Source organism: Lichenostomus cassidix, chromosome 1, assembly GCF_008360975.1.
Source record: "Lichenostomus cassidix isolate B80296 chromosome 1, HeHo_3.0, whole genome shotgun sequence".
Lineage (NCBI taxonomy): Eukaryota > Metazoa > Chordata > Aves > Passeriformes > Meliphagidae > Lichenostomus > Lichenostomus cassidix.
In genome coordinates, this window is record NC_139479.1 from 13,717,235 (window position 1) to 13,732,793 (window position 15,559).

Consider the following 15,559-nt stretch of genomic DNA (forward strand, 5'->3'; position numbering starts at 1 on the left):
CACACACACACACATACACTCTCTCTTCCTCTGGCTTTTCTTCAGCCCCATGCCCACAGGCTCAGCAGCAGCTGGTGACTATGGTGTCGCATGCTCAGGAGCCCTCCCTGTGAGCAGGGCTGTCCTGCATGGGGAAAGGCTCTGCCGACACTCCAGGGCAGCTGCTGTGTGAGTTTGCTCCCAAAGCAGCAGGAATACGGTCACGTTGGTGTGTCATTCACCTCCCCTAGATAGCTCCTCTGAGGTGACTTTTTCATAATTACGTCTCCATAATTATTTCCTTCTCCGGTGTGGCGTAGGGAGGGACACACTGCCCCAAATACCATGGGAGGAGTTGTGCATTACCTACTACTGCTGTGTGCCTGGCACTTGGGAAAAGCCTGGAATGACAGGGAGAGGGAGGGCAGGAAAAGGACCTAAAGGTGTGTTCCTTCAACACCTCCTGCTTGACAGTTGAGCCCTGGTTTTACCATGGTCAAGTGTCACAGGGGACCAAGTTACAGGGTGAATCAAACTCTATATTTAGGAAGAACAACTGGAAGCTATGACAGGAATTCCCTTTTACACTTCGCTTCTCTGCTGAGTCCCACTCCAGCCTGGAGCAGCACTCAGTGCCATCCAGGCTGAAAGCATCGGAGCTATTTCAGACACATTAAAAGGGTCACAGTCAATACCTCAGCTGGTAGAAGAAGGTACCTCTTTCAGCATCAAAAGGAGGTGTGCATACTCACTTGACGGTTTGGAACTTTTCTTATATAAGTAAATAAATTAGTTAAACTTGAAGGGGTCAATTAAAATCTTTAAAGACCCTTATGAAAACTCTTTAGTAAGTGCTGTGAGTTTGCTACAATAGTTGTGGGTTTCTGCCTATTTTAATGTCTCGTGCAGTGTATCAGAGCATTCACAGCAGATTGCTATTGCTTCATAGTTTGTGGGGATCTTTAAAGATTTAAAACAGAAAGTCACTTAAATGCCTTATGACTCATAAGAACTGTGTATGAGCTTGGATACGGTAGTACATAGGCAGATGGTAATTGTTTTCTATATGTTTGTTATAGTTAGTCAAATATTACATTATGGTTTTGATGAAAGAGAGGTTTCTGTCATGAAGCTTAGCAAGCAACTGTAGAGGAGATTACTGTGTATGTATCACAGAAAATGTGACCACATTTGCCTAGAGCTTGTAGTAAGTTTTCACGTAACAGGCTGAAAGCTGCAAAGTAGGGGTTTCTCTTCGGTTGTACTTGCTGGGTCTCACAGTAGTGTAGTTCCTGCCAGAGCCTTTTAATAAGATAATACACTGCAGCTCTGTCTCCAAAATTCCCGTTGTGCTTGATGCCGTGCATGCGGCGGGGGGAGAGGACAGCTTCCAGCTGGGGCAGGGGGAGGGCTCTTGCTGTTGTCTGTGTGCTACTGTACATCTCTTGTGTGCATTACAAAAGATGGCATTATGGTATCTCCTCGTATTTAAAGCAAATTGAATAAATCAGCTTATTATCTTGCTGCAGCCCTGTCAGAAATTATTTTTAGTAGAGAGACAGAAGATTGGTCCTTTGTTTTACAAAGTTTCACTTCAAAACACTCGTTTATTTCACTGCAGTAGTCTTATATTTCACAAGTAGTCCTGCTCATGAGTACTTCCACTGAAAATCAAGGGAATTTGCAAGGGAAGTCCGCCATAAACCAGCTCCAAAGTGAACTAACATTGCCATTGCTTTCTAAGTTTGGCTCAGCATGCAGCCCATAAAAGGTAAAAGGTAAGGTGTGGGGAGGCCAAAAAGACATCGGGGAATACAGGCTGCGAGTCTGCCTGCCAGAGATGTGAAATCCTACTGTGGAAATGAGGGTGAAGTGGGATTTTTTCAAATTTGCAGAGCTGATCGGAATGCCAGAAATAACTTAATACAATCAGTGCAGCACTCTTGACTCTCTCTCCGAGACTGGTGAAAGAACAAAGGAATTTGTAAAAATTAACTAATCACTTCTGTAACGGATGCTTCTGTAATCTAAGGTTTATTATCCTGTGATTGATGGTCAGTATTGCTCTGTAAGGAAATTTAGGGAAGGGAGGGAAGGGGAAAGAGCCAGAGGTCTATTTTTACTCAGTAGTGTGCTGTTGTCCTGATTTCTCTGGCGGTAATGAGGACAGCACGATCTGGTAGGAAAATCACCTCCTCCAAAAGCAGTCCTACACAATTGTATCATGCAGCCCTCTTTAGGAACGGTGTCTGATTGCAGTAATTTCGAACACTGACTGCTTGTGAACCCAGAGCACCTCGCTGAGGAGCACTAACGCTGTGCTTGCTTTAAAGCTGAGGTTCAGGGTAAATCCTTGCCATTTATCTCTAAGTGGCCCAAGAGGTGTGTATGGGTGCTTTTGCAGTGCACGGGGTATGCAAGATGAAGTACATCTTAGCAAGAATTTCTTCCTGACTTTCTACTTGGGAAGTAGATCCATTGTGTTTCAAAATGTTTAATGTTATTTTCCTGTGCTTTTGTTTCCATTTTTCATTCTGATTAGAAAGACAAGAAGTTGATAAGAAAAATTAATTAAACTTTCTGTATTATGACTCCCTTTAAGATGGGGGATTGTTTTGTGTTTATTTTGGAAAACACACACTGGTGAACAGAACAGTTATTTATATGCATAATAAAGATTTTCAAAAACAAAGGACACAGAGTGTATTAAATCCTTTTGTGGTTTTGAAATTTGTTTGAATTTTGTCATGAACAGTCAGTGGCCAAGACTGCATCCCCTAAAGTGAATTCTGTTTAAAACTCCCTCTCATTTTAAAGTTGTATAGGTAAAACCACAATATAAAACTCATTGAAAGAATGCTGATTTTATTTGGCACAGTGGGATTTTTTCTGATTTATTAATTTAGTGGAAGCAATTTAAACCCAAAGCAATTTATGAACATGATTGTCCCTGACTGAATGCCATGTTGGTTTGGACAGCACTTTTTGCAGCTGAGCGTGTGACCAGAGGGAGACCTCTAATGGCAGGTCATTTGTACTTTTAATTCTGCTTAGCATCGTACACAGATTTAAAACAAATGTGAGAATATGCAGGGGCAAGTCCCAGCAAAACAATTTCAGGCTGGTATTCCAAGCTGAAGCCAACCTACAACCCACCTATATTTTTTTTTGGTACTGCCTCATGTGACAGCTATACTCTTTGGAGTACCCACGTCTTTGACACACTTTTAATTTCTCAGTATATTTCTACTATTCTCTTCTATGTAATTTATTTCTATTCTCATTACTTCCCTTCCTATCTAAGGTTAAATACAGTATCAAAAATGTGCTGTAGTTTGGTCGTGATCAGTGAGTTCTCTGGTGAATTAATTTCTCAGCTTTTAGAATTACTACTTTATATTATAATAGTTAAATAAATAGACTTTGATGAAAGTGTAGTCCAGTTAAAATCTAACTTCTCAGTGGGAGAATAAAAGTCTGAGATGGTGTTTCAAATAGTCTGCTAATAAAATTTCTTCCTTTTTATTTCTGTGTATTTCTTTTGGCTATTGTATATTAATACTGTATTAGCCCATATTTCTCCACCTGCATAATATTATATGGAAAAATATGTTACTTTTGATCTTCTTGCTAAAAAAAAAGATGAATGTATACGATCTAAAGCTTTGGAGAGAGGATAGTTTGTGCACTAGCAATTATTAAGGAGAACTTTTCCGTTTGACCATCTTGATAATTTTCAGTCCACAGGCATTAGAGGTTTGCAAAGATTTGTGAGTCAGAAAACAGTTATATATAATATTTATCAGTATTTTCTGACAAGTTATACTTTATTTGAGAGAAGGCTTGAACTGAAAGTTCTAGTAATTCCCACATACACACTGTAACCGGGCTAATCATCCATTTTTTACCCTCAAATGCTTCCCTTAATTCTTACTCATTTTACAGTGCTGTTAAGGTTTGAGAGATGCCTTATCTCTGCTCATTATTGTTTTTAATGTGAAAGAGATAGCTTCATTTGTGGCTATGAAAGATTAATTGGAGAAGCTCAGGTGTTCTGTCTCCTTCTGATATTCAGAAGGAATAACTAAGCAACCTGGAAACTGAGATGGAAACTGGAGCTGGGCAGATGAAATGGATGCCTGTCAAGAGGCAGCATGGGTTAAGTTCTAGCTTATCTTCCACAGCTATCAGAATGTCAGAGCCTGTAACACTTTCCCATTTTGCTTGCAGGGATAAGCCTCTGTCTTAAAAATGTCAAAACAACCAGCATCACATGTCAAAGCCATTCAGGTAAGAGACAGTATTTATGTTTTTAATATAACAAAATAATAAATATCAACCTCCATTGCTTGGCAGACTGCATTTTTACTCAGAAAAAGCACCAGAGGAGTGCTAGGTGGGGTTATTCTGTTAAAGTGAAAAGCTTAGTAGATATGAAAGCACTGAAAAACTGTGACCTGGAGATGATCTTTTGATCTGAGCTGATAAAAAACTGGATCAGATAGGTTTGTTAATCACTTGTTTGCATGCTCTTTCCAGTGTTAGGTTATGCCTATTGGAGGATCATCTAAGCAAAACACAGTAATGCGTCTGCACAACTGATCAGTCAAGTAAAAATAGTTCCTGCAACTTTTTGATTTTCCACAGAGCTAATATAATGCTGGGAGAATTATAGGCTAAAAAGATGGCATGGCTATTGTGAAGTTTTCCATGTCTGCATTCCTTAAGGAGAAAAACCTTCAACTTCAAATAATGGTTTAAGAAGCATTTTATTTAAAAGCCAAAGTAAAATGAGAGAAATGTTGATCTTTGAAAGATTCTTGTCTGTCATGGTATATGCATATAAGGATGAAGTTGATTGTTGCATACTTGTAAAAGAAACAGCTGGAGAATTATCCCAGCATTATCATGCAGTAGCATCATGAAGAATGCGTTTATTCATGTTATCAGTGATTTTTGTCAAAAGGCAAAAATATATTCTTAACTGAAGAGTCTAAGAGAATTTTCATGTATTTTGTAAAATGCACTTAAAATTAATTTTTACCAAGAGTTCAGGTTGCCTTACCTAAGAAACAAAAAATGGAATTTCTAAAGTTTGCTCTCTTCTCTTTCCTTGAGATAATACTCATACAATGGATTGGAGTATCAAGATTAATTACCCAGGGGTTAGGCAGCATACTGAAGATGCAAGGTGCTGCAAAAATGCAGATTTTCTTTATCGTCATCATCATCAATTCTACTAAAATAGCCTTGTAAACTACTGTACTCTAATTCTGTTGAAATTGGAAAAATTTTGCTATTTTGCCAGAATTTTGGTTTCACTCAGTTCAAATTTCCATTCTTCTTTTACAGTGACTACAGAAATGTTGGTATGATTATGAAAATATATAGATATTTAATAGCTCAAAAGTATTTATTTACAGTTTACATTTAAACTCCATAGGCACATACAAACATTTTTAAGGATTTAATTGGTTTACTTTTTTTTTCTTAAAGATGTAGTGATAGGCTGCATTTTATTTTTATGATGACTTTCCGATTTCTGAGTGTAAACAATGCTTCTAGCTTGTTCATTTTAAATATGCATTAAATTTAAGCACTAGGTTTAATATTTTAAGAAACTTTAATTTTTGCAAAGGTAATTTGAATAATGAGAAAAATTACAGCACAAATTTTAAAATATATCTATTAAACATTGCATCAAACGTGGTTCTAGTAGGGAGACTTGCACTTGAATTGATGCTTATTACACTTGGAGCACTCTAAGAACCATGACTCAAAATGTCACATTACTTTTATACATTGTGATTCATATATTATGATCCTTTGCTATTGTGTGCTGGTACAATAGGATTGACGTGCCCTGGAGAATGTACATCATGCAGCAGCAGTGGGAATGTAAATGGCACCTTACTGACTGAAGTGTTTTGTGGTATTCTGTGCCTGAAATGGCTTTTGTGTTCCTTCCTTCCTTCCTTCCTTCCTTCCTTCCTTCCTTCCTTCCTTCCTTCCTTCCTTCCTTCCTTCCTTCCTTCCTTCCTTCCTTCCTTCCTTCCTTCCTTCCTTCTTTCCTCAAATATGTTTATACAAAAGTGTCTTTCCAGACTACTGTCATCCATCTGGACAGGCAGGAATGGCTGTGATGCTGTGAGGGACTTATCCATAACAGTCCTCAACTCACAGCTGCATCAGTTGTATCCTAACCTGAATACCCTCTCTCTATTACACAGAAAGAAGAACACAAAAAAACCCACAAAAAGAATTTCTAAAGACCGGTTCAGTTGAGTCAAACCAGCAATATATTAGTTTGTCATCCTTACAGATATTTTTCCTTTGGCCTGTTCAGAAGGACCTTGGCAGAGTACCTCAGTGCACATACCTACCTACTCATTACAGTGGCACACAAGATATGGTAGGCCTTTCAAACAAAGGAAGAGGCAAACTCAGTAGTTTTCATAATTAGTATGGTTAAACATAACAATCACACCTCGAAAGTCTGTCTAAAGCAATTATAATTAAGGATTTCAGGAGTCTGAAACAAAAAATTTCCTGTTTAGCATTTTACTGGATGGAGATCCCTAAGGGTCATATCTCCATCTCAGCTTACAGGTGAAAAAAGCTTTGAAACGTATTTTTAAAACAGAATTGGGAACTTGTGCTGATCACAGCACAAGTCCTTGCAGAGCTATGCTGGTGTACAGAATTTGGCCCACCAATTACACAGCTGTTCATCTGTGAGACAGGACCAGCATTGGATTCAGAGGGAGATTTACAGCTCAGGACTGGTACCTCTGGTCAGGAATTGTTTGGAAATGTCATACTTTCATTTCATACTGGAAGTATTTTAATGTACAGTATGTGTTATCAGATCCAGACAGTTTTTAACTATGCCTTAAAGGATGCTCATTTTACCAAGTTACTATTTCATGCCTGCATACTTCCTGCCCGAACTCTGACGTGAATGTCCTTACCACTGATAAAAAAGTACAAACTGCTTTCGTGTGACACAGGTTACTGGGAAAGTGCTCAAGCAGACCAAAGAGCAGTTTATTGAATTTAATTAGCAGCCTGGGACTTAGTGGTTCATTTCTGTTTTCTGAACCACTTCTAGTCACATCTGGTCTGTCAGTCACAGTGGGACATGCAAGGGCTGTAGTGTGCCGTGGGAGGCTGGCTTCTGCTTTGATTGACTCCAAGGGGAAGGAATGTCCAAGTTCAGGATGAGCACCAAAAGGAGAGATATCTCCTAAAGTTTCAGCTCCGCAAACTTGTATGACCATACTAGCTGTAATTTGCAGAGAAGTTTCCCATGCCAAAAATAGGAGCAATCTGGAGGCACCAGAGATTGGTGGGACAGTTTCTTAAAATTAGAAATGGCAAAGCTGGGTTTTTTCCACCCATAAATGAAATAATGAGTTAGGAACTGTGAGGCTGAAAATGCCCTGTCTCCTGGGAACTTACAAAGTGCAGGTGAAAAGTTTCACAATATCTAAACTAATGCTCAGTGGAAAAGCTTTGTGAAACAAATACCTGATTGTCTATGAACTACATGACCCTGCAGATATTTGGCACTTCCACTGAAATAACAGCATCATCTTGCATAAATAAGATAATGGGAAACAGGTAAGTAGAATACAGGGAAAAGCACTCATTTTTTGGCAGATGGATTCTTAATTTGCTCATTTGATTACAGCTGTCAGAACAGTTGTTGTTACTGAAAACCGTGGGCTGTTTTCCTGTGGTTGCCCAACTGGGGCATGATCTGCAAGACCATGATTGGAGGAGAAGGATGGGATTATTCATCTTCATTTAGTGCAGATCAGTCAGATGGTAAAGGACAAGAACAGAGCTCGCTGTTAGAAGGTTCTCTGCTTCCACTCTGTAACATTACCAATTCACCTCCTGCTTCTACCAGTGGGAGTCATGATATTTTGATGACATTTCTTTGGGAGCAGCTTCTCTTCTGAGATCACGAGATAAGAATAATATAAATTGTGCATTTAGTTGATCATGCCATTTGACTTTTAAAATAACCTGGGCTGGGTCACACTGGGAAATGGATACTTTTCAGCTGCTCTTTCCTAAGCAGTGTTTTGTGCCATTCTATTCCCCAAAATCTTTACTTTTAAGATCTCTGTTATCAGCCCCAATTATGTTATAGCTACTGGCTTTCTGCCCCAGATAAAAGATCAGATTGATGCAGTTGTGTGGGTATCATTCTGGAGGGAGTTTGCTGAAGCCAGGGGCCAGTGGTGTGCCCAGTGCTGGAGCTGGTTCAACTATTCGCAGTTCAGAGCACCTGTGGGTAAATTTTATTGGTAAAATCACATTTTAAACATTTGTGGCTTAAGCTGACTCAGGGCAAGCTTCCCTTCAAAGCTACCTATGATTAAGTGAGGTGAAAACTGGTATCATTGGGGAATGGAGAGTGGTCCAGTGATTGGGTGTTATTGAAGGATTTGGGTGATTTACGCTTAAATATTGCTTTTGGCACTCACTTTCTGTTTGACCTTGACCAAACTGAAGCAGACCCAGGTGCCTAAAGACACTTCAGTGTCCACTGCTCATTTGTTTGAAGTCCAATGAAGTCAGGAAGCATTAGTCCTAAATGCAGAACTTCAAAAGGTTTCTAGTTTGTTTTTTCATTTTCTCTCTTTAAAATGGAGATGAAAGCACTTCTCTTTCCCAGGAGTGGTGTGATGATGCATACATTGAAGGCATAAGTGCTTGGAAACCATGATAATGTCTATATGCTTGTCTCACTCCTTTTGAGTTTTGCCGTTTATCAGATGTATATTTAGTTATCAGTTACTCTCATATGCATCACAATTTCCTTCTCACAGGCTAATATTAACATCCCAATGGGAGCATTTCGACCTGGTGCTGGTCACCCTCATAAAAGAAAAGAACTTACACCTGAAGAAGTGGAGGAGGTAAGCAAAATTTTTTTTACCTTTTTTTTTTTTTTTTTCCCCACCCAGGAGAATACCTGCCATAAAATTTAGGAAAGCCTTTTAAATTATCTTATAGCTCTGCATACCAATCTGAACATGCTGATCATTCATGGAAATAAATGGCAATTTACAAAGCACTTTATATATAAATAGCTCTGGTTTTGGTGCCAAGGCACCTACGGGAATATAAATTGTTTCAAAGGTGTGTAGCTCTGTTTCCACAGCAGGATGATATCTGCTGTCAGGAAAGAGCCAGGATTTCACCAGCAGTGTTTGTCTGGATGGGAGCTGATGAGATACAGCAGGAAAAGTTATAGCAAGGCTTTGGAAGATTATGCTGCTACCTGCCACCCTGTGGTGTGATTTATTGTTACAGCTAAACAATATTGGAACAGGTTTTCAAATACATCTCTTTTTGGAAAGTTTATCAACAAAAAGAAATTGAATGTGAAGACACTTGAAGTTAAAACAGAAAATCTCAACCCGTTTACCTGCCCAGGGGTAAAAATAAGCAATTTTACACTGTATTCTGTGTTTTCAAGCTTCTATTTTATAGGGAGTATTCAACACTGAGTTTTTAATATAATATCCAATTTATACCCTAATTAACATTGATCACAAAGGTTATGTTTAAAGACAGGTACCATATTTCTGGATGATTTAAAAATATCTTATTTAACTTTAACTTTTATAATAAATGAGACCTAAAACCAACAGTGAAAGAAAAGGTAGTGTTAGATATTCCAAACAAGATGAAAAAGATGGGTGCTCCTGGTTTCCTGGCCAGTTTTATTAGTTTGGATTAATAATCCCCACCTGAGAGCTGGTCCTGCTGGGCCAGACCTCCTAATGCTCCTCACAGTCAAGGGCAGGAGGAGCTATGTAAGAGCTAATTTTTACTTTTCTGTCTCAGTCAGATTTTATTTCCTGAATTTTGCCATATTTTGATATAAACAGTGCTTTGTTTACAGAGAACTTTCCTGAAGTAATCAAACCCAGGCTCACTTAGCTCTTAAGATGATTTAGAAAAAACCAAACATACAAAATTACCTTGGACATATATTGTGGCTTTCTCCCTTGGAAAGAAATGAAAACATATTCTCTCTGCAGTAATTAAACTGGTGAAGGAGTGCATGTTATTAAGCAGAAACTAATATAGCATGTGTGAATTCTAGCAGAGTTTGAGAAATAAAATATATGACTAGTGCTGATAAATACATTTGGTTGGGTAATTGAATGTTGCTTTGCTTCTCAAGTACGTGAATACTGTATATGAGAAAGACATTATGGAATTAAAGTTCTTGGCCCAGGTTTTATGGCCAAATACTCAACCAAACCAATGGGAATAAACACTACAGAAACAGATCTTGTGGTAGGAATAGAATAAAAATGCTACCACTGAACTTGTCATTTCAGTTTTCTCATCTTGTTAAGTTTTGCCATATAGCTCATGATTTTTCAGAGCAGTTTTAGACAAATACAACTTTTGCTAACAGTGCATGAGATTTTCCACTGTATTTTAAAGCCTTGACAAAGGAGACGAGGGAAGTATGAATCTTACTCAAAGGGATGGTGGAGTCAGATGGGAATGTGTATTTTTGAAGGTTAGTGGAGCAGACATGTTAACATGAAAAGAAATGGAGGGTGGGAATTTCAGAGAATAACTCTTCTTCAATACAAGTATTCCCATGCTTGTGTTTGTTAACCCTTGTTGTTTATCTAAGTCACTCTTCAGATTTCCTTCCATAAAATGAAGGCCATAATCTAATCTCAGCTGTGCATTGCACATGGAGTGGGTGATGTAGGGAGAAGTCATAAATAGCACACACCTGAGGTTGGAAGAGAAAGCTGAGAGCAATTTATGGAGCTCAAAGTCTTCAAAACATGGGCAAAGATTGTGCCATGTGTTCTCCAAGAGGAATGGTATTGCAGGTGACTTGAAATGGTATTTTTTGCATAGTATCTGCTATGTACTAGTAAGAACTAAGGGGTTGAGGGAGTGGTTGTTTCCCCTGTTTATTCAGATTAGCTAGGAAACCTGTCAAAGGAAACAATACAAAGCTCATGGCATCTTTGACTACTAATACAATTTTGTTCATCCTTCCAAACAGCTTCTGTATCAATTTACTTATTCTTCTGCTGTGCTTTGCTGCTGTTTAAGGATGTTAGATCATTAAGATAGATATCAGACAGCACATACAGCTCTTGGTGCTGAATTACTGGCTGGGATTTGAAAGGATCAAGCAGAACTATAGTAAAATATTATTGGTATTATCTTCTCACAGCAGTATTGGCTAAAATGTGAGAAAAGATAATACAAGTTTACCAAGCCAAGCAATGTAATTAACACTTCAACGTTCTTAGATACAGTGCTCTTAAGAAAGTCCTTAAAGATCAGATAGGAAGAAAATGTCCGTTTTCTAGAATACCTTGTTTGTTTGCTACTTGACATTGCAAAAAATCTTCTTCCTGATTAGCATGTAGTCAACAGAAAAAAAAACTTATTAGAGGCGAATATTATTTGACAGGTAACTTTGGAATTTTAAAAATTATGTAAAATATTAAGAATTGATTGTTCACAGTTAATACACCTTTACAAAAAGGGTGGCTAATAAATCTAATTAGTGATTAAACTCCAAAAAGCCCATCACAAGAGGACATTCACAGAGTAATCAAAAATGAAAAAATAATTTCATAATGAAATTATTTGCAGTAAAATATAAATTAATCTCTAAATGTACTTGATTCCCCCAGTATGCCAGCTTTAAAAAATACGTAGCAGGCTGGAACACCAGTAAACTGCTGTCTGGAAATCTATTCCTTCAAAACATTACCTAGTCTGGAGAAGAAATTGTCTAAAAGACTTTCTTTACTCACCTAGAAGCAATAGTAAAGCTGAGGAAGTACCAAGGGCTGAAATACTGTGTTCTCCTGGGAAATTAGCTGCTCACTATTGTGTAAGTGCTGTTATTTAACTGGTATTTTTACAGTGTCAGCAAAAAAGCCATCCAGCACTACCCTAATTCAAACATAAAATGACAAAAACCCTTTTGGTCTTGCAACTGAGGTTATAAAAAGTTAATTTCAACTCATGCTGATCTTGCATGGCGCTTTTGGGGTCCATAACCTTCTATCATAGTTCTTCTCCAGAGCTGCAGAAGTGCATGATGATTTTGCTCTCCAACTGTCTGGCAACTGTGAAGCTCTCAAAGAAATTAGATTATAAAAATGGTTCTTCTACTATTTTTTTCATCTAAAATTTGAAGGACTTGGAGTTGCCTTTAAGTCTCAAGTCAATTATTTTCCACTAATGGTCTGGCACTGTAAAACCTTACTTGTTCTTATCCACATACCTCTACACTGAACATCTTCTATTCTTTTTAGAATGTTCTTAGACAGCAACCAACAAAATAACCTATCTTTTACTGCTTCCACCTCCATTTCCACTGGGATTGCCTTTAGTATAGAAACATCCTTTCCTGTTTTTCTAATAACTGATCTATGCTCATGTTTAAGAGATTGCTGTTGCAGCAGAAAGGTCACTGGTGTTGTTTTGTGCAGAATGTTGCTGCTTCAGCAGAGGAGGAGAAAGAGAAGAAACACCTCCCAGGAGCTAAGAAACTTCCAGGTCCTGCTGTCAACTTGTCAGAGATCCAGAACATAAAGAGTGAGCTGAAATATGTCCCCAGAGCTGAACAGTAGCTGGAAGAAGCAGGTGAGTGAAAGAGAGGTTTTTTGTGTGGCTCTAGGAGGAGCTGGCTGATCCAGAAATCTCTCCAAGTAAAACGATGGCTTTTCAATTACTTCATTGGACCTGGAGTCACACCCCATAATTCAATAACAAAATATAGGAAGTCATAATCCTTGGGATTTTCTGTTATTTCAGACACAGACCATGTTGGAGACTGTATCCAACGATATATGGCACTCATCAACCAGCCTAATAAGTAGTTTATTCAGCATATTAAGAATTCAGTGTATTTGGAATATTGAAGCCACCTTAAAGGTAACATATTGCTTCGCCAGCACAAGTTGGGTTTTATAAAATATAGGACTTGTATTTTTACAATCTAACTTACAAATGAATCTTTTAGAATACAAATAAATTTATTGCAGTGATGGACAAGTAGGTCAGTATTTTTTAAAAGCTCTTTTGGAACATTAGTTATTTGATATTAATTTATTTATGTAATTCAGAATTGACATGCTAATGGTTCCATGTATTTGATCACACAAACCTACCCAGTGCAATTTGTGGCATCCAGGGACTTGCTCTAGTCCAGCACAGGAAGGACATGGACCTGTTGGAGTGAATCCAGAGGAGAGCCACAAAGGTGGTCAGAGGGCAGGAGCATCTCTTTATGAAAGACAGGCTGAGAGAGTGAGGTTGTTCAGCCTGGAGAAGACCTCATTGAGGCCTTTCAGTACTTAAAGGGGGCTTATAGAAAAGATGGGGACAGAGTTTTTAGTAGGTTCTGTTGTGATAGGGCAAAGGGTAAAGGTTTGAAACTTAGGGACATTAGATTCAGACTACACAGGAGGGTGGTGAAACACGGGGCCCAGGTTGCCCAGAGAGGTGGGAAATGCCTCATCCCTGTAAACATTGAAGGTGAGGCTGGAGGAGGCTCTGAGCAACCTGGGCTAGTAGAATATGTCCCTGCTCATTGCAGAGGGGTTGGACCAGATGACCTTTAAAGATCTTTTCCTACCCAAAACATTCTGTGATTCTATGATCATTTTATTTATTCAGCACTTCAAGGCCAATTTCAGAATGATTTAAATCTGATTTCAAACAAGACCTATAAGCCTTTTTTGTTCTATATTCTGAACCTTACAGAAATTAATGATGATTTCTGTCCATTAAATTATCCTCTGATTTGTTTTGAAAAGCTTGAGTCAGTAAAGATGCATCAGGCAATTACAATGAAAACTCAAATATACAGAGAAGTTTCAAAACAAAAAACCCCCACCCTGGCTGCAGTAAGAAAAAGATGGTTGTGTCGCATAATAGTCACCTGAGTTGCTAGTTGTGCATATTGACTGATAAATCCTTTTCATTCTGAAGAGAGGCAGAGGAGTTAAATTGAGAGGAAGAAAATAATCTGGAATTTACCACACAGAAACACAAATGAAGAACAGACAAAAACAGAAAGCAGTGCAAAGGGATTCTGGGAATGCAGAAGTGCTAAGGAGGAGGAATCTTAAAAGCAGTGGTGTATAATTTTAGTGAATTGCCCCAGTGCACACTGCATCATTAACTTATTTTTTATGCACAGCATAAATATGCCATTTGGAAGGAAAGAGTGTTTAGTTTTTTCTTGCTTTTACCCTGCTGTGTCATAATGTTCCTGATATTTTAACAAAGCAACAGAGACATTCTCTTCAGGAAACTTGGGGGAAAAAGAAACCATTTTGTAAAATGTAGCATTTTAGTCATTGCACTAAAACACTGCCCAGAGAAATATGAATTTTTAATGTGAGGCTTTAAAGAGGTTTTTTTTCTGTAAGAGATATTTTAACATAATCTTAACCCCATATTTATTCTCAGATGATTGCTATTTTCAACATTTAAAAGTGTTTTAGTAATTAGTTTGCTGACAATCTGACAGAAACATTGAGGGTATCCACAAATGTTCACTCTAAATAAAAGTTTTCTACAGAAAGGCCAGCAAAGTAAAGAGCATCTTGAAAACAGTGAAGTTATTATGAAGTAATTTCTGTCTTCATCCTTCATTTGATGTATTGGTCATCAGGTTCTGACAGTGACACAGGTTTCTAGATTTTGGGTAATGCAGTTACAGGTTATATCTGAAAACTTAGTTTCTACATGAGTTGCAGGTAAAATACTCAGTGGACCCCAGAAGTTTGGGTCTGGATGCTGTGCAGAACTGAGCATGTGCATGAATTCCATATAAAATTGAGATGTAAATCAATCACATGCCACATTCAGCAGCCTTGAATGATACTAAACCTAAGGACTGTCCCCTTTAAGAGAACATTCACCAGTTCTGTTTCAGTCATGGCCTGCAGCCTTGTATAAAATGTGATATAGTCAGAGAACTGCTTTATATCACGCAAATCCAGTGAAGATTATTTTAATTTGCAAGAAATTCACACTCACATCCACCTGATACTTTGCTCTACCTACAAGAAGGGGTTACAGGTCATCCTTTGGATGTGATGCTCTCAAAAGAATGGTGAACTGACTGGTCAATAGAGTGTGGCTGTGCAGAGTGCATACTGATAAATGAGGGTGTTCTTTGGTTTGCACAGCTTGGAAATTAATTCTCTCTTACATCAGGACTATAATCTTCTCAGATATTCGCTATTGATGGATTTCCCTTTGATATTATTTTTGTATTTCTTGTGGTACTCTGTAGGAAATACCTACTTGAAATGGTTAGAATAACTCCAAATACTCAGGATAATTTCCATTATTCTGTGATCCTATAGTGTAATACAATAAAAAATATCGAAAGTATACTTTAATATGTCACAAATATCAAAGCTTTTACAACCACAACGGTTATTTCCAACTTTATCTCTTAGAATTGTCATATTTCATGGTTAGTTTCAGTAAATTGCAAGCCAACATGATAAATTTTGTTTTATTTTTGATCCATGTT

At 38.0% G+C, this 15,559-nt stretch overlaps 1 protein-coding gene across 3 annotated transcripts in view; it reads left to right on the top strand.

Moving 5' to 3' along the window:
• The first annotated feature begins 560 nt into the window (after positions 1 to 560).
• SMPX (small muscle protein X-linked) overlaps positions 561 to 15,559 on the top strand; it is a 39,269-nt gene continuing 24,270 nt past the window's right edge. For 2 of the 3 annotated variants that reach the window (XM_085050707.1, XM_085050713.1), the window contains exons 1-4: positions 561 to 717; positions 4,210 to 4,269; positions 8,823 to 8,912; positions 12,495 to 12,648. In XM_085050707.1, the coding sequence (XP_084906833.1) occupies positions 4,231 to 4,269; positions 8,823 to 8,912; positions 12,495 to 12,635 (270 nt within the window). In that variant the 5' untranslated portion in view covers positions 561 to 717; positions 4,210 to 4,230 and the 3' untranslated portion in view covers positions 12,636 to 12,648. Of the gene's footprint in view, positions 738 to 4,209; positions 4,270 to 8,822; positions 8,913 to 12,494; positions 12,649 to 15,559 lie in introns of all 3 variants that reach the window. The other variant, XM_085050722.1, reaches the window with a different exon arrangement.